The sequence below is a fragment of the Podarcis vaucheri genome (assembly GCF_965113315.1).
Source record: "Podarcis vaucheri genome assembly, chromosome: 5".
NCBI lineage: Eukaryota > Metazoa > Chordata > Lepidosauria > Squamata > Lacertidae > Podarcis > Podarcis vaucheri.
The window spans coordinates 73,820,710-73,838,450 of record NC_138763.1 but is presented as its reverse complement, the minus strand read 5'-3'; the positions used below and the strand labels follow the sequence as shown (position 1 = coordinate 73,838,450).

The 17,741-nt window shown below is 42.3% G+C and overlaps 1 protein-coding gene across 5 annotated transcripts in view; it reads left to right on the top strand.

Moving 5' to 3' along the window:
- Positions 1-16,403, top strand: part of LOC309532093 (hexokinase HKDC1) — a 29,161-nt gene extending 12,758 nt beyond the window's left edge. For all 5 annotated transcript variants that reach the window (XM_082222028.1, XM_082222027.1, XM_082222031.1 and 2 more), the window contains exons 4-18: positions 97-216; positions 1,415-1,510; positions 1,892-1,991; positions 2,229-2,412; positions 3,295-3,450; positions 4,279-4,512; positions 5,801-6,105; positions 6,595-6,743; positions 8,037-8,156; positions 9,070-9,165; positions 9,468-9,567; positions 10,867-11,050; positions 11,672-11,827; positions 13,194-13,427; positions 14,331-16,403. In XM_082222028.1, coding sequence (XP_082078154.1) covers positions 97-216; positions 1,415-1,510; positions 1,892-1,991; positions 2,229-2,412; positions 3,295-3,450; positions 4,279-4,512; positions 5,801-6,105; positions 6,595-6,743; positions 8,037-8,156; positions 9,070-9,165; positions 9,468-9,567; positions 10,867-11,050; positions 11,672-11,827; positions 13,194-13,427; positions 14,331-14,475 — 2,379 coding nt within the window. In that variant the 3' untranslated portion in view covers positions 14,476-16,403. The remainder of the gene's footprint in view (positions 1-96; positions 217-1,414; positions 1,511-1,891; positions 1,992-2,228; positions 2,413-3,294; positions 3,451-4,278; positions 4,513-5,800; positions 6,106-6,594; positions 6,744-8,036; positions 8,157-9,069; positions 9,166-9,467; positions 9,568-10,866; positions 11,051-11,671; positions 11,828-13,193; positions 13,428-14,330) is intronic.
- Positions 16,404-17,741: the final 1,338 nt, after the last annotated feature.

Below are 17,741 nucleotides of genomic sequence, written 5' to 3'. Positions count from 1 at the left end.
TATTACCTCCAATTCCATTTGAGCCATACAGAGCCTGCATTGTATTCTACTAGGTAATATATAATAACTCACACTTCCCCCCCTATTTTGATGCAGCTGTTTCAGTATGTAGCTGACTGTCTTGCAGACTTCATGGAGACAAAGAATATAAAGCATAAGAAATTTCCTCTTGGCTTTACCCTATCTTTTCCTTATATACAGAGAAAATTAGAGGAGGTAAGACCAATGTTCTTTATGGCTTTGTAACCAGGGTGAATTTCTCCCAAATTATTAACCAAGAGCTCCAGAGCTGAGAGGCTGCCATTAGCAAGCAGCAGGGGCTCTCCTGAAATGCCACTTTGCCCATGCTTGGAAGGTACAGAATTCGTTATGCAGAGAATATAGCTTTGCAGAAGTGTGCATTATATCTGCTGGTTGTGACACTAAGTATATAAAACAGGTGTACAATTTTTGCTTCTAAAACTCAGGGGCTGAGAGTGTGATGGGATGGGAATAGCAGTTGTGCAGAGACAAGAATACTAGGACAAGTCACTGCATGGGACTCGGAAAGCAGGAAATATGAGTCCTTCTGCCTTGGGAAAACCTGAAAGTGCATAGGGATAGACAAATTTGTCAATTTCAGTTTCCTTCAGCTTATTGTTTTCCGAGTCAGTTCTCCTCATTTCCATTTTTTAAATCCTTTCGAAAATTCATCAGCATTATATATCTCCCGATGTACAATTTTTTGTATGCAGTTTTGATTAATGTTTAGATGAAGGGAGGCTCGCCTGGTGCCTTCATTATACATCTTTAGGTGCCAGGCGAAAGCATTCCTCTTCAACTAGGCCTTTGGCTGATTAACACCCTATATCCTTCTTCAATGTGTTCCAGTTTTTATTGTGTATTTTGTGCTTCTATCTTGTATTTTTATGCTATGAGCCACCCTGAGATATTTGGATGAAGGGCTGTATAATAATAATAATAATAATAACAACAACAACAACAACAACAACAACAACAACAACAACAACAACAACACATTTTTCAAGTGATTTCTCCAAAGATAATCAATTTCTGAATTTCCCCCAAAATATATGGATTTTATACTACTTCTGCCTCTTGGCATATCTATCCAATCAAATATTTGATGCTTTAAAAATGTTTTAAGGTTTTATACACTGTTAATTTTTTATTAATATTTAAAATTAGAGCAAAACAATACATTAGATCATGAACTGCCGGTAAATTATAGTCAATATGTTACACCAGCCCATGCATAAACTAGAGAAAGAAAAAATAACACACACACACACACACACACACACACACACACACACAAAAAAAAAATAGGCTCTCTCTTTCTCCTTTATATGCTACTCTTTAAGCCATGCTGCACACATTGTTAATGGATAATTGCTTCTTCTTTTATTTCAAGGGTATACTGATTTCTTGGACAAAGCATTTTAAAGCCAGAGGAGTTCAGCAGACAGATGTGGTGAAATCTCTCCAGAAAGCCCTCAGAAAACACCAGGCAAGTTCAGAATTAATATTTGTTTTTAATAATCTGATTGCATTAAAAAAAAGTTGACATTTCCTAGCAGTTCTGGTGTACAAGCTGGGACATTGGCACATACCGTATGTAGCGCTCTACAAAATTGTTATGTCAGAGCTTTTTCCTTCCTTGAAGTAAATGAAAGGACTTGGATCAACTTGTGCATTTCATCAGAGTATAATGATCTGTCTGTCTGAAACTTCTAGGTGGTGGTGATATGCACCTCCACTTTGAAGTTCCCATCCCTAGGTATTAAGCTGATTTTGTTTTTGAAAACACTGTGGCTCTTATTGATTGTAAGAATCTGAATATGTATTACTGGTATGGGGCTTTACTGGTATGTTGCATTTGCCTCATTAGGACATTGATGTAGATATCTTGGCTTTGGTAAATGACACAGTTGGAACGATGATGACCTGTGGATACGATGATCAGCGATGTGAAGTTGGTGTCATTATTGGTAATTCTATATCTTTTTTTTTACCAGAGGCAGGGCCAATCTGGCTTAAGATAAAGTGAGTGTTCTGGGAGTGTAGAACAGTTGAGCCCATGTGGCATTGCACAAGACACAAGAATTATTTTTTCTTAGAAAAATTCAATTCAATTTTTTTATTATTATGAAGTCTACACATCTCCATGTGTTTCTTCCCCCCTTCCCTTCCCCCAACAACCTCCAAAATGAATCCGCTGGACTCAGGAACAGGCACAAATGCTTGCTACATGGAGGAAATGAGCAATATTGACTTAGTGGAAGGTGATGAAGGAAGGATGTGCATTAATACTGAATGGGGAGCCTTTGGAGATGACGCATCACTGGATGACATCAGGACAGAGTTTGACAAGGAGATTGATTTGGGCTCTTTCAATCCTGGTAAACAATTGTAAGTTTAGTCATCAGCTTGGGATAAGGCATCTTTCTAGTAATGTAGATATTTAGGCATGTGCACCATCTCAAAACAACGATGAAATAACACTGGGACAGAAGTAGCATTGAATATATTAAGTGGCAGGCAAGTACTGTGAAGCACCATTGATACTATTTAGGAGGAGTGTTTTGGCCAAGAATCTGGTTAAATCCTAAATCCCCAGGGGTTTAGTATCCTTCCAGTGATTGTTTGGGGTAGGCGAGGGGACAGTGCCCTTCTCTCTGACCCCAAACACATTCCTAACTGTACTTTCACAGAAGGGTGCTGAATGGCCCACGTTAAATAAATTGTGTGTGGCGCAGTGTGTGTGTTCTGAGTTGGGAGTTTTTTCTGAGTCCTTCCCCCATTCCAGCAGTAACTTAACTGCAAAGAGGAGGAAGGGGGGTGTAAAAGAATAAAGAGTCCTTTGCTGCCATCTTTCTTTCCACAATCCTTTGTGGGTCTCCGTGTGCTGCGCTGGCTCGCCAGATGCAGCTTGTCACGCTGGCCACGTGACCCGGAAGTGTCTGCGGACAGCGCTGGCTCCCGGCCTATAGAGTGAGATGAGCGCACAACCCTAGAGTCTGGCAAGACTGGCCCTTACGGGCAGGGGTACCTTTACATTTACCTTTTAGTAGCAGTAGTAGCAATAGGTAATCATGATAACAATAATGATTTTAATAGGGAGCGCTTCCAGACAGAGAATTAATATTACAAATGAGTCATTGGGAACAGTTTTTTCTCCTTTTTGGGGGGGAAATTACTGGATTTCTTCCAAGAAATGTAAATGTAATTCTTTATTAGAAAGCATGAAATGCCCTTGATGCTTTCTGACAACAGCTTTCTGTTGAATTGCAGGTTTGAGAAGATGATTAGTGGTTTGTATTTAGGAGAACTCGTAAGAATTATCCTTCTGAAAATGACAAGGGAAGGTTTGCTTTTCAACGGGAAGTTGTCAACAGCTCTCTGCACCAAGGGCAAGATTGAGACAAAACACATTGCTGCCATGGAAAAGTAAGAGGCTTTAATCTGTCCATCAGAGAGTTTTCTGTAAGTGCAGCTTCTGTTCTACAATTTGTGCAAGCATTGATTTTGGGCAGCTACTCTGCCTTCAAAGCTACTCTGTTTTGGTGAGGCCAAACGCTTGCAGATGTTATTTAGGGCAGCCTCTTCCTTCTTGCTCCATAGATCAGACCAGGTACGATGAGATTTCAGATAGAGTGGACAGTCAATCACACAAAAGCAGTACATGATGCTGCAAAAAATAGGACACAGCTTTGCATGTAATCTGCATGTACTAATTGGCATGTATAGATGCACCTTTAGAAATTACCATGATTTAAATAGAAACATAGTACATCTCAGGACAGTAGGGAAGATGGTGGCCAAGAGTCTGTTGACCAGGTAGAAACTGCTGGTGGGCAACTGCAAGGCCTCTGCTCTCTTTTCTTATGCTTTCTTGGCTGTGTACATTTAAAGCACATGACTTCCTCCAAAGAATTCTGGGAGCTGTAGTCTGTCAAGGGTGCTGAGAACTGTAATTCTATGTAGGGTAAGCTACAGCTCCCAGGATTCTTTGGGGAAGCAACACACTTTAAATGTATAGTGTATATGCAGTCTTTATCTTTAATTCGATTTGGACCAGATAGCCCTTCTGATAGAAGATGCCTTCAAATAGAGGACTGTCCTCTGCAAAGTAGGACACATGACCACCTACTTTCAGAAATTTCTGGCCTGCTTACTGGTTCCATACAGAAAGTGGTTCACCTCTGTCTCCCTCTCACTACTAAAAGCTGAAGTGGTTTCCTCAGGCATGTTTCTGATTCCTTTGTTTCGGGTTAGGTACAAAGAAGGCTTGAGCAATACTAAAGAAATTCTGACGGAACTGGGCTTGGCTCCATCGGAGGATGACTGCATTGCCGTTCAGCACGTCTGCATTGTTGTTTCATTTCGCTCAGCAAATCTCTGTGCTGCAGCTTTGGCAGCGATACTCACACGCCTCCGTGAAAATAAAAAGGTTGCAAGGCTCCGAACGACCGTGGGAGTTGATGGGACGCTGTATAAGATACACCCACAGTAAGTCACATTGAAGTAGGTAGGGTGGTCATGCCTGGGAAAATTATCATTGCTCATCTGCATATGATAATCAATTTAAGGGTATGCAGTCATCTAGCAATCATGATGACTATGAGCCAAGTTGCCTTTGAAAAAGGGTCAGAAAAATTCATGAGCTGTCAACACTTACTGGCTGTGATAGCTGTACATAACTTTAATGTATCCCATAATGTTTGTCTACTGATGGAAGACTCTTTGATCTAGTGGAGGCTTCCATTGGCAGAATGGAGTTAGAGGGGCAATTTTTTTGTTGATTTTCCTCTCCCTTCAGAAGCAACATGGAGGATGGTGTGGAGGCTGCAGTGAGGAATTGGCAAAAATGTGCCTCCTTTGCCATTATAGTGACATAAGCATCTGCTGGATCAAAGAACCTTCTATCAGTAGAAGGGCACCAGTAGAAGGGATACAACTTGATACAGTATTTCTCTGGTTACCAGATGCTGTAGTCAAACTTGAGCAAATGGCTATTGCTATTAATGCCTAACTGATGAGCTTTCCACAGATATTTGGCTGGCCACTGTTTGATATTCTGATCTAGCAAAGCTTTCTACTTGGTTCTTGATTAAAACTTCCCTCAGAGGCACCACTTGGTCAGCAAAAAACTAGCCTAAATAAGATCTTATGGAACTTCAGAAGAATGGTCTGGCAGTGGTTATTGCCAGGGAAATCTGTGGACAGTTCTCTGCGATTCTGTTTCCTTCACACGTCCTGCTTTTGGCATGGATCTTGCACCCACCAAGCTGAGGGGGTGCAAAATTGAGATGATCCATAAGTGAGAAGAACCATTGATGGTGCCATATTTTGGCCTCACACAGGGCACAAATTTCTGAAAAATTATGGAAGTCTGCCCTGTTTAGGGAAGCTTTTAATGTTTGATGCATTACAGTATTTTAATATTTTTTTGGAAGCCGCCCAGAGTGACTGGGGAAGCCCAGCCAGATGAACGGGGTATAAATAATAAATTATTATTATTATTATTAGTAGCAGTAGTAGTAGTAGTATTCCATTGGCATCTGGTTGGCCAATGAGGGAAACAGGATGCTGAGAGGAGGGAGCAGGTAGGCCTTTGACTTGATTAATCGGAGATCTTTTGTTTTGTGCTCATGAACTGTGTGGACTTGAATCAAAAGGATTTCCTTGATCTGTGAAAGTCCTAAGCGACATAAGGGAGAAAGCAATTTAGCGTAATGGTTGTATTTTATTGTGCACACAATATTTGTAAGCATTTAAAAGACCTTTTTGGCTTTAGGTATGCTAAGCGTCTCCATAAAGTAGTCAGAAGGCTGGTGCCCAACTGTGACGTTCGATTTCTGCTGTCCGAGAGTGGCAGTGGGAAGGGGGCTGCGATGGTAACTGCTGTTGCGTGCAGACTCTTATCTCAGCGCAGACAGATCAACGAGGTCTTGAGCCTCTTCAAAATAACCAAAGAGAATCTCATAGGTGTGAAAAACAGAATGAGGGCAGAACTGGAGTATGGCCTGAAGAAAGAAACACATCCTACAGCCACTGTGAAAATGCTGCCCACATTTGTTTATGGAACACCAGATGGAACAGGTAAGAACACTGAAAGGCATATCTAAAACGAAGGGGAAGGTTGATGCAGATTGATTTCGCTTATTTGACTATATTGGCAGGGGACCTTCCCATATCCCCCCAGCTTCTCATTCCTTGTTATGGTTATGCCATCTGATATTCCAGGAACAAGATTGTAGTTTGGTGCACTGGTTTGCTGTTATTTTATTTCACAACTCTGTATTTTTCTCTGTTACTGACCTAGTTTTTCCGGTGTTTACATGTTCTTGTATATAACAAAAAATTAAATAAAAAGCTTTTAAAAAGAGAGAGAGAGGAGGTAATAAAAACAACAGATAAGGTCACAGGCTCCCCAGAAAGCAGTGAACATGTTTGAAAAGTGATTTATAATTTTTTTGAACAAGAAGCTCAGAGCCAGCAAGTTTGATTTGGAAATTCCAGAAGCCTTTCTGTCCAACAGTTAGGAAGGAAGACTTCAGTCAGATTAAAATGCTGATTTTTCTGTTGCAGAAAATGGAAAATTTCTGGCCCTTGATCTTGGGGGAACAAATTTCAGAGTTTTACTTGTAAAAATCAGAAGTGGAAGAAGCAAATCAGTCCGAATGTACAATAAAATCTTTGCCATTCCTTTGGAAATTATGCAGGGGACAGGTGAAGAGGTAAAGTAAAACAAGCCAGTTATTTATTTTTATTGAACCTGTGGAGGGAATGGGGTATTTTACTTGCTTACTCTGTAATAACAGAACCCAATTCCCACTCCAGTGGTTCTCCTAAACCCTTGCCACTGACAGCATTCAGTCTCACTTATTCCTTCTGAACACTTAAGGTAAAGGTAAAGGGACCCCTGACCATTAGGTCCAGTCGTGACCGACTCTGGGGTTGCGGCGCTCATCTCGCTTTATTGGCCAAGGGAGCCGGCGTACAGCTTCCGGGTCATGTGGCCAGCATGACTAAGCCGCTTCTGGCAAACCAGAGCAGCGCACGGAAACGCCGTTTACCTTCCTGCCAGAGTGGTACCTATCTATCTACTTGCACTTTGACGTGCTTTCGAACTGCTAGGTGGGCAGGAGCAGGGACCAAGCAGCGGGAGCTCACCCTGTCACGGGGATTCGAACTGCCGACCTTCTGATCGGCAAGTCCTAGGCTCTGTGGTTTAACCCACAGCGCCACCTGCGTCCCTCTGAACTCTTAACTTACCAATAAACCAGTGACTATGGGGTACAGGCATGATACAAAGCCAATCAGATATAGATATTAAATGTAAAGTATTTACGTTTATTCGCAACAAGATTATTAAGTGCACAAGCTTATCTGATTACTTTAAGATAGTATAGTATATTTAAATGTATACACTTTCTTGTCACTTTAAATACCAACAGCTTATCCCCAGCTACTTTGAGTTTGACCTCACCCCAAAGCTGCACTCCTTCATTGTCTCCTGAGACAGATAGATGACAACAACAACAATATCCAGCTATTAATGTTAAATTAAGATAGATTTAAGGAAGCAGTTAGTTACCTTATGAAAGCATTTAGCAAAACTGCCCTTTTATTCTCTTCATCCCAGTTAAGTTCCATTAATGCTATAACAGAGGACTCCCCCCCCCCAAAAAAAACTCTTTACTGATTTACTGAAGTGCAGGTGTGTCTTGCTGTGTTGCTATTGAAATCTTCCCTCTGGTGATCCTGCCAGTCACCAGAAACCAACATGCCAAGCTGCTCCTCACTTCTCCCCGCCCCCCAGTGCAGATTGGTTCTTCCCTTGCCCCTTCAGCCGAAGCCAAACAATTAAGCTACCCCTAGCAAGTCTTTGGCCTCCAAGTCATTCCACCTGCCACTCAGACCTTCCTTCGACATTCCCCAGTCCTTGTCCTCCACTGCCTTCTTCTGACTCGACTCCACAAACATAAAGCACCAAGAACTCCAATAATATTCTCTTTCTTCCCTTCTAGCTGTTTGATCACATTGTCCAGTGCATTGCAGACTTTTTAGAGTACATGGGCATTAAGGGTGCCCGACTTCCTCTTGGCTTTACTTTTTCCTTCCCCTGCAGACAAGCATGTATTGATAAGGTAAGGAGGGGAGCTGAGATTTGACATGCTGTTTTGTTTCCTCTTTTAATCTGGCTTAATCTTTGCAGAATTTTCCATAGAAACATTTCATTATTGTTTTAATTCTTCCCTTCCCTTCCCTGTGGACTGACAAGAGTTTTATCACAGGTTTTACCAGACAGTGTATAAAATTGAATGTGTTAAACAAAAAACAATCTCATTCTTGCACGCACTTAGGCAGATTTACTTTGGACAAGGCATGCTTGACACAAGGCTTCTGATGCATACAGCAGCTCATGGAGAGTTAAAGCAAATTATTAAGGATGTGTGGAATACAAAACAACAATTCAGATCGAGTCCAAGGTATATGTTTTTTCTGCACTGAAAAACCACTTCTATATTTTCAGAGGCTTTGTGTTGCAACAATAACAGGAGTGGCAGTCAGTTTGAATTGCATGACCACTTCTGATACCGGTGTTGCACCTCCGTCAGGGATGCTGATACAGGAAGTAATCAAACCATCCAGCTTTCTGCTTCAGCCATGGCCAGCCAGTTACTTATGGCACCTGGCATACCGTGAAGTACCACTGATTTAAACTTCCCAATGCTATGTAACAGGCTGCCTTGGGAGCTGGCAAGCTCTCTTGCCAGAGAGTGTACATTTGGAAGGGATCTTAGAGATAATATTGTCTGGACTCTTGCTTGATGCAGGAAACCCACAACGACAGAGTGTATAGCCCTCCTGCTCTGTTCCCTGAAGCATCCCCCTCTATCAGAAAGGGAGCATTTTGGTATTTTAATATTTCCCCAAAATGCAATATGTTGAACCAAGCTCCTCTTGAAAGTGTAATCCAACTTTTAAGTGTTCTACCTGTTTTTCTCCTCTTGGTGTAAGCATCTTTCATTTATTGATTGTATGACTTCCCCACTTTAGGGAACTCTTGTTGGGTGGACAAAAGGGTTCAAGGCAACAGACTGTGAAGGAGAGGATGTTGTTGATATGCTCAGGGAAGCTATCAAACGAAGGAATGTGAGTACCATTGTGGGGAAATCTCCCAAAGGTTCAAGCACCAGTCCCTTGCTATGACAGTAGTATAGAACTGAATCTCAGTTATCCAAATGGAGCTCTATCACTAGGTGCTGCAAATACTCTAAATGCTTTCAAAGGTGTTGGTTTCATTCTGTGGACTCCTTCGGATATCCTTTTTATTGTGCTTTCATGATGATAGATAGTATAAAGCTAGTGCTTAGTGCACGATACATCAAAGGGTGTGTATGTGTTTGTTTGTTTTTCGCTCTTTGCCCATTCACAAAATCAGTTTTTTATTTCAGGAATTTGATCTGGATATTGTAGCAGTGGTAAATGATACAGTTGGGACAATGATGACATGTGGCTATGAAGACCCAAATTGCGAAATCGGCCTCATTGCAGGTAAAAAGCAGTCCCGTAACACTTGTGTATGGATGTTCCAGAGTGTGACAGAATAAGATTTGTAACCAACAGTGAAATGATATGCTAAAATCTTTTGGGAGATGGAATCTTGGTCAACTTGCTGTTTCTGGGATGGATTCTTGTGGGCAAGAAGGGGAGAACCTTTGGTCCTTTGGATGACATTGGACTCTAATTGGCCCCAGTCAGCATGGCCAATAGTCAGGGATGGTGGAAATTATAGATGATGGGAATTACAGTGAGCCTTGATGGGAATGATGGAAACTAATAATGTTATGAGCAATACAGATGAGGAGAGAAAGGGAACCTACAAAGTGTTGCATGCCACCTAGTGGTATGAGGTATACACTGCATCCCAAGTTATAATATGAACCTTAGTTACCTAGATATAGGGCATAAAATTGATTTAGTTCGCCTTTACAGGGACGCGGGTGGCGCTGTGGGTAAAACCTCAGTGCCTAGGACTTGCTGATTGCCTGGTCGGCGGTTCAAATCCCCGCGGCAGGGTGAGCTCCCGTCTTTTGGTCCCAGCTCCTGCCCACCTAGCAGTTCGAAAGCACCCCTAAGTGCAAGTAGATAAATAGGTACCGCTTTATAGTGGGAAGGTAAACGGCGTTTCCCTGTGCTGCGCTGATGCTGGCTCGCCAGAGCAGCTTCGTCACGCTGGCCACGTGACCCGGAAGTGTCTCCGGACAGCGCTGGCCCCCAGCCTCTTAAGTGAGATGGGTGCACAACCCTAGAGTCGGACACGATTGGCCCGTACGGGCAGCGGTACCTTTACCTTTACCCAAGTCACACTTTTTGAAACAATATACAAACTGAAAGCCGCTGTTTGAAATTCGCACAACTCAGAATTTTGCAAAGCCATGTAATGTGTACAGAAATGTATATATTGCAGTAAAGTGTGTGTTTACATGCATATATTATTGAAAAGAGAATACCAACATGCAAAACATAATGGAAAACTGCTTTGCAAAATTGTGTATATTAACATTGCTTACAAAGATATGTCTGTTATGAGAAATTCACAGTGAAATGCTGCTGAATTTTCATAAGCGCTTAGTGTTTTTTTTTTAAGTGGGGAATTGAACATAAGACTAGAAACATGAGAAGCTGAGTGAGTAAAACAGAAGTTGACAGATTTGCCTGCCCCTACATTTTACCTCCCACTTAGAGAAAAAAATAAAACTTCTTCTAGGAAATGTTTTTTTCATTCCCCAGGACTTCTCCTGGTGGTTGCTTTAAAGGAATAAAATACACATGCCTCTTTCTTCATTCCAGGGACAGGCAGTAATGTTTGCTACATGGAAGACATGCGTAATATAGAAATTGTAGAAGGAGATGTGGGCAAAATGTGCATCAATACAGAATGGGGAGGATTTGGCGACAATGGCTGCATAGATAATCTCAGGACAAAATATGACAAAGAAGTGGATGAGGGGTCATTGAATCCTGGAGAACAGAGGTAACAGTCGGTGTTTTATTGCTATTGCAATGTCTTCAGGAAGTATGTAGGAATGGCAGATAATTCTATTAGAAAAGGAGGTGGAAATAGTAGTTTGCGTGTAGTCAGGAATAGAAATCACTCAAGTGAACACAGTTGGTATTTGTTCACATCATCTTCACAGCTGTTTTTATGTCCACAAACAGTACAACAGTAATAACCTTTTTACATTGTTTTGATGTTTCCTTGACATTGAAACGAATGTAAGTTACGTAAAGTATGTTAGGTAGCAGACAATGAGGTGAATGTTATTACATTTAGTGGAAACCAAAGTACAGTGCAACGGAAACTGTTGATTGTGATGAGCACAGCTTGGAATAGAAATCACAGTTTCTTCCATTCCTAGGCATATATGAACTTTGAGTAATCTTTCCACTTAAGAACACCCCCGCTATCCCACTTTGAAACACCTTACAAAGCATGAGTCTGTTGCTGTCATGTTTATTTCCATCCTAAGAGTCAATGCACATGTTCAGAAAAGGCATGTGGTATGCACAGACTATATCCCAGGCCCCATTTTTGCATAGGTAACTGAAAATGTGTTAAATGCTGTCCAAATCCTTTTTCTTTTTTCTATATAAGGTATGAGAAAATGACGAGTGGAATGTATCTGGGTGAAATAGTGAGACAGATCTTGATAGACTTGACCAAGCAAGGACTTCTCTTCCGGGGTCAGATTTCAGAGCGGCTGAGAACAAGAGGAATATTTGAAACCAAATTCCTGTCCCAGATTGAAAGGTAAAACAATGTGTTGTACTAATAAAGTATTTTCCCCACCCACCGCCTGCCACTTTCACACATATCAGACTAGTGAGAAGCAGCTGAATGATTGCAGCTTTGTAAACTTTGTAAACGCGGGTGGCGCTGTGGGTTAAAGCCTCAGCGCCTAGGGCTTGCCGATCGAAAGGTCGGCAGTTCGAATCCCCGCGGCGGGGTGCGCTCCCATCGTTCGGTCCCAGCGCCTGCCAACCTAGCAGTTCGAAAGCACCCCCGGGTGCAAGTAGATAAATAGGTACCGCTTACCAGCGGGAAGGTAAACGGCGTTCCGTGTGCTGCGCTGGCTCGCCAGATGCAGCTTTGTCACGCTGGCCACGTGACCCGGAAGTGTCTCCGGACAGCGCTGGCCCCCGGCCTATAAATGTGAGATGGGCGCACAAACCCCAGAGTCTGTCAAGACTGGCCCGTTCGGGCAGGGGTACCTTTACCTTTACCTTTAAATATTTTATACATCATCAGAACATAATACAGTTGGGAAAAAGAAGTGTTGGTTGACTGAGAAGCTGAACCCTGTTACTCAGGGCCATCTGCAGTTCTACAGTGAACAACTTTACTTGGGTTTTATTGGGTGTGAATGAACCCAGTGTATTTCAAACATCAGTATCACACTGCTTTCAGCAGTAAAGTAAAGTACTTCGAGTCTGTACTGTTTGCACTGCTGCTTCATAAACTTTAAGTGATCCTTTCTGCTTTGTCCTCAGATTGGAGGGGGTGGAAATGAGCAGCTATTCCCTATGCCCTTGGATTGAGTGAGCATGGATGATGCTAATTTTGAAAAGTACATTTCACCCAGGAGAGCTAAAATAGTAGCATCCTGCTTTTAAACTAATGTCTGCATTCAGACATTTAAATCTTGACTGAATAAGCCAAAGTATCAAGAAATGTTTTTCCCATGCTCTTAGCCTTTTCTCTCCTCCCTTTGAGGTGCAAGCAAGGAAACAAGGAAATCTTTAGTTATTTATCACAATTCCCTGTTTAGTCTGAACAGGGTAATGATGATTGCCACTTCATAACATGACACAGGGCTGGCCCACCCATGAGGCAAAATGAGGTGACTGGTGGCTGTGTCCACAGGGGCAGCAGATCCTGAAATAGATCATTATTCCCCCACCTTGTTCCTGTCTCAGATCTTCACTCACTGCTTCTTCATCTATCGACTTATTTAGAAAAAGTAGGGGCATGGTCACAGATGGGAGGGAGTAGTGCTGGAAAAGTGTGTCCCTGCAAAGGACTTTGTGTCTTCTTACACCAGTGCTGCCTTCCAGTACATTTGGCCCTAGCTCTGTGTCCTAACCAGAAGTGCCTGTTGTGTTTTGGCTGAGTGCAGTGACCGGCTTGTCCTACTTCAAGTAAGAAGAATCTTGCAGCAGCTTGGGCTTGACAGCACTTGTGATGACAGTATCATTGTAAAAGAAGTTTGTGGCTCCGTTTCCAAGAGAGCAGCCCAGCTGTGTGGGGCCGGGCTGGCTGCTATAGTGGAGAAGATACGGGACAACAGAAATCTCGAGCACTTAAAAACCACTGTAGGTGTGGATGGCACCTTATACAAACTACACCCACAGTGAGTACACAGCATCACTGTTGTTGTTTTGCCTTGTAGAATTGACCGATTTTTAAAAGATAATATTCTGCTTAGTTGATGGGGATTAAAAAGGTTGGGGAAAAGAGAAATTGCCACAATGCTGTATCAGTTAGCCCTATTACACTTGCTTGCATAAGACTGTAATAAAGAGCTGGGGAAAGTTCTGCTTTTAATGGGCTACAGGCCCCACTAGAGAGATGGGTGATTTTCCGAAGGTCTTCCGCAACATGACATTGATGGGAAGGCCCATAGCTCAGTGGTAGAGCATTTGTCTTGCATGCCGAAGGTCTTAGGTTCAATCCCCAGCATGTCCGGTAAGGCTGGGAGAGAATCCTGCCTGAAATCCTAGAGAGCCACCACCAGCTAGTGCAGACAATAATGAGCTAGGTAGACCAATAGGAAGGCACCTTCCTATGTTCCTGTGCAATATGGATGCATTAGTGGTGGATTTATACTGGACCATCCACACCACATTGTGCTTTATTAGCTGTTCTGCGGTGCCTCCTCAATGCTGCACCCCAGGGCACCCCTCTACTTCCCCTCCCACTTATATTAGTGAAAACTTTCCATGGAGAAAGCTAAAGAGCTGTACTTGCAGATACAGTTGAGGTGAGAGAAGAACTTGCCCTCTTGCCCCTGATGCTAGTTGACTTACCTGTCGCTGGGAGCGGGAGCTGCCAGGGGGTACAAGGTGTTTTGTGAGTGCAGAGCATAGAGAGAGAGAGAGAGACTGGATTACTGTCAATCCTTACAGTGTAAAAGCCCTCCCTCTGTATTCTACTGTCCCTACCCATCATAATGACAGGCATTTTGCCAGTTAAGAAATAAACAGCAGTGTGCAACCATTGCAATTTTTTTTTGCTTTGTTTTTCCTCTCTTTAGCTTTTCTAGAATCTTGCAAGAAACGGTAAAAGAACTGGCGCCTCAATGTGATGTGACATTCATGCTGTCTGAAGACGGGAGTGGAAAGGGAGCTGCCTTAATTACTGCTGTTGCAAAACGAGTGCATAATGTTGCGGAAAATTAAGTGGTCATGCAGGCATCTGTGTGTAGCAGTGATTTTTTAAAAAAATAATAATTGTGAAACCAACCGAAGCAGTAGTTCAAAAGTGGTGCACACTTCTGTGGCCCAGGGTTGGCCAATGTTGTGGCCTTGAGATGCTGTTGGAGTAAAACTCCCATCGTCCCTGGCTGTTGGGACTTGTCATTCAACAGTCTCTGGAAGGCACCAAGTTTAGCCACTCCTGTTTGTATCCTGATGGTTGGGCAGCTGTGCAAACAGAAAGCAGTTTTTCTTGCCAAAACTGAGGCAGGTGTTGGCGCATCTGAACATAGGTTTCCATAAGTTGTCTTATGTTTAGAGATACAACAATATACTTGACATTTCTGTGTTACGCTCATAATATAAAACAGCCAGGCCATATAAATGTAACTATTTTGTCAACTATTTTAAACATATTTATATGTTCTACTGCTCCCTTTCCCATCCATATCCTTTCGCATTCACGTCTAAATATCCTTTGTAATGTACAACTCATAATTTGGAAGTAGATATTATGTCCTTGTATAGGTATCCTTGGATAGGCATGTGCCGAGAGCTGGCACTGTTGTTTTGCTTTTTATTGTTTCTTTTAGAAAAGGAAATTAAAAAGGCTGATGTGCAAAAGGTAATCAATCCATGTTCCTTTTCAGACAAATTGTTGTGTTCAATGAGTTGCTCGCAGTTGGCGCTTCTTGGGATGGAAATCCAGGCCTTTGTAGAAGGAGAGAGGAGAGATGGTTGGTCTGCACCATTCCACTTGGTAATCTGAAAATAATAATCTACTGACTGTCCACAGCAATATGCAGTGTGGCTCAAAGACTTTTTATGACCCCACTTTCCACTTTAAAATCAAGCTAAGGTGTTGGGCTTCGTGACTAGCTTTGGAGCATAAGTCTGTGCACTTTAAAAATTAGCCTGTGGGTAGGGATGGGGGAGAGATTTGATTCAGTTTGCATTTAAAAGCGAATCTTACCAAATCTGCACTTTCCAAAAAAAATATGAGTACTGGCACACAGCTATCCTTCAAAATTCACACCTATCTGAACTTTGAGATGCAGTTCTCCAACCAATACTTTGTATTTTAATAAGAGTCGCTGAAAGTTGTGAGTGAAACAACACACAATACCACCTAAAGCAACATAAACATACTTGGACTATGTCTAGAGTCTAAAATGCACCACTATTTTTTGTTCATGATATTTTTGTTTCATACAGAATGCAGGAGTTGTAAGGGACCACAAGGGTCATCTAGTCCAACCCCCTGCAATGCAGGAATCTTTTGCCCAATATGGGGCTTGAACTCAGGCTCCTGAGCTGCAAAGGGTACCATCACTGCCTCCGCCAGTCACCTCAGGCAACTTGGGTTACAGCAGATTCCTTCTTGAAATGTGTCGGAAATGCTGCCACTTAAAACGTTGCAAATATTCTTAATGGAACTGCTTGATGGGTGTTCAACCTGTCAAGAGGCGACCTGAAGTATTTGTTTAAAAGGGCCCTGTTTCCTGCTGCTGTCAATCCAACAAGAACTATTTCCATTTTTTTTTACGAATGAGAATGTGCTTAGGGAAACACCTAAGGTGTTTGCAAATAGCATTGTCTTTTTGTATGTGGGAATCTGATTTCATATAATAAATATGGAATAAAAGGAGGACCTTGTATAATTGTTAATGACACATAATTCCTTTAACACTTTAGAAGATGCTGCAACAAGCTACTTTCAAACATATTTTGGTTCAATTTATGGAAATACGTTGTTGGGTTAAGCTTTGTAGGAGGTGTATACATTACCAAATACCTAAAGCAAAGAAAGGAACGAGTGGACTTTAAAGATTTTCTGTTCTGTACAGATCCTGTTCTGTACATATTATTTACTGTATAAGAAATAAAAAAGCACATAGCTGGTGCAAAGTAAATTGGATTGTCAATGTATGCTTTCAATATGCTTTATCTGAGATTAGAGACGTGTTTCTTGTTTTAAACTCGGTGGTTTCCCTTTAAGATCAAACTTCACTTGTGCTTTCAGGCCGATTCTTTTGCAATTCACACTGTGTGGTCACCAGCCTCGCTACTGCATGCCAAAGCACAGCCACAGAACAATGGAAGGGCCTGCCACATGCCACATGCCAGCTGCAGCATGCAGTTTTGCTTAACCGGCTTTCTGAGCCATACTTACAGTGCAATCTTAGAATCATAGAATCATAGAGTTGGAAGAGACCACAAGGGCCATCGAGTCCAACCCCCTGCCAAGCAGGAAACACCATCAGAGCACTCCTGACATATGGTTGTCAAGCCTCTGCTTAAAGACCTCCAAAGAAGGAGACTCCACCACACTCCTTGGCAGCAAATTCCACTGTCGAACAGCTCTTACTGTCAGGAAGTTCTTCCTAATGTTTAGAATCATAGAATCATAGAGTTGGAAGAGACCACAAGGGCCATCGAGTCCAACCCCCTGCCAAGGTGGAATCTTCTTTCTTGTAGTTTGGATCCATTGCTCCATGTCCGCTTCTCTGGAGCAGCAGAAAACAACCTTTCTCCCTCCTCTATGTGACATCCTTTTATATATTTGAACATGGCTATCATATCACCCCTTAACCTCCTCTACTCCAGGCTAAACATGCCCAGCTCCCTTAGCCATTCCTCATAAGGCATCGTTTCCAGGCCTTTGACTATTTTGGTTGCTCTCCTCTGGACACGTTCCAATTTGTCAGTGTCCTTCTTGAACTGTGGTGCCCAGAACTGGACACAGTACTCCAGGTGAGGTCTGACGAGAGAAGAATACAGTGGCACTATTACTTCTACTCAAATTAACTCCCCCTCCCCATTCAGTGGAACTTACTTCCAGGTAAGATAGCATAAGGTTGCAGCCTTGAAGTGCTACAAGCCGTCATACACTTACGATCAAACAATTGCCAATGAATAAGAGAAACTAGCAAGGGTACATGCTTTCCAAAACTATAAAGGGGAAGATGTAGGATTTTATAACATACTGTTATGAGTTTGTGGGTTCCAGACCACTACAATCTCTGGATCAAGCAAGTGTCAGAATTTAACCGAGGCTTTGGGTGCTGTGTGCTAGACCCTTCTAATCCTGTGGAATCAGCAAGTGTTAACAGCTAATTAACCCAGGCTGGTTTCCCACAAAGTTATAGCCCGGGTGATGGACCATTAAGAGAACAAAGCATCAAAGGGACTCCTGTAACATGGCAAATGGTTGGGGCCCCTTTCCCTCAACAGATAAGGGCACAGCTTAG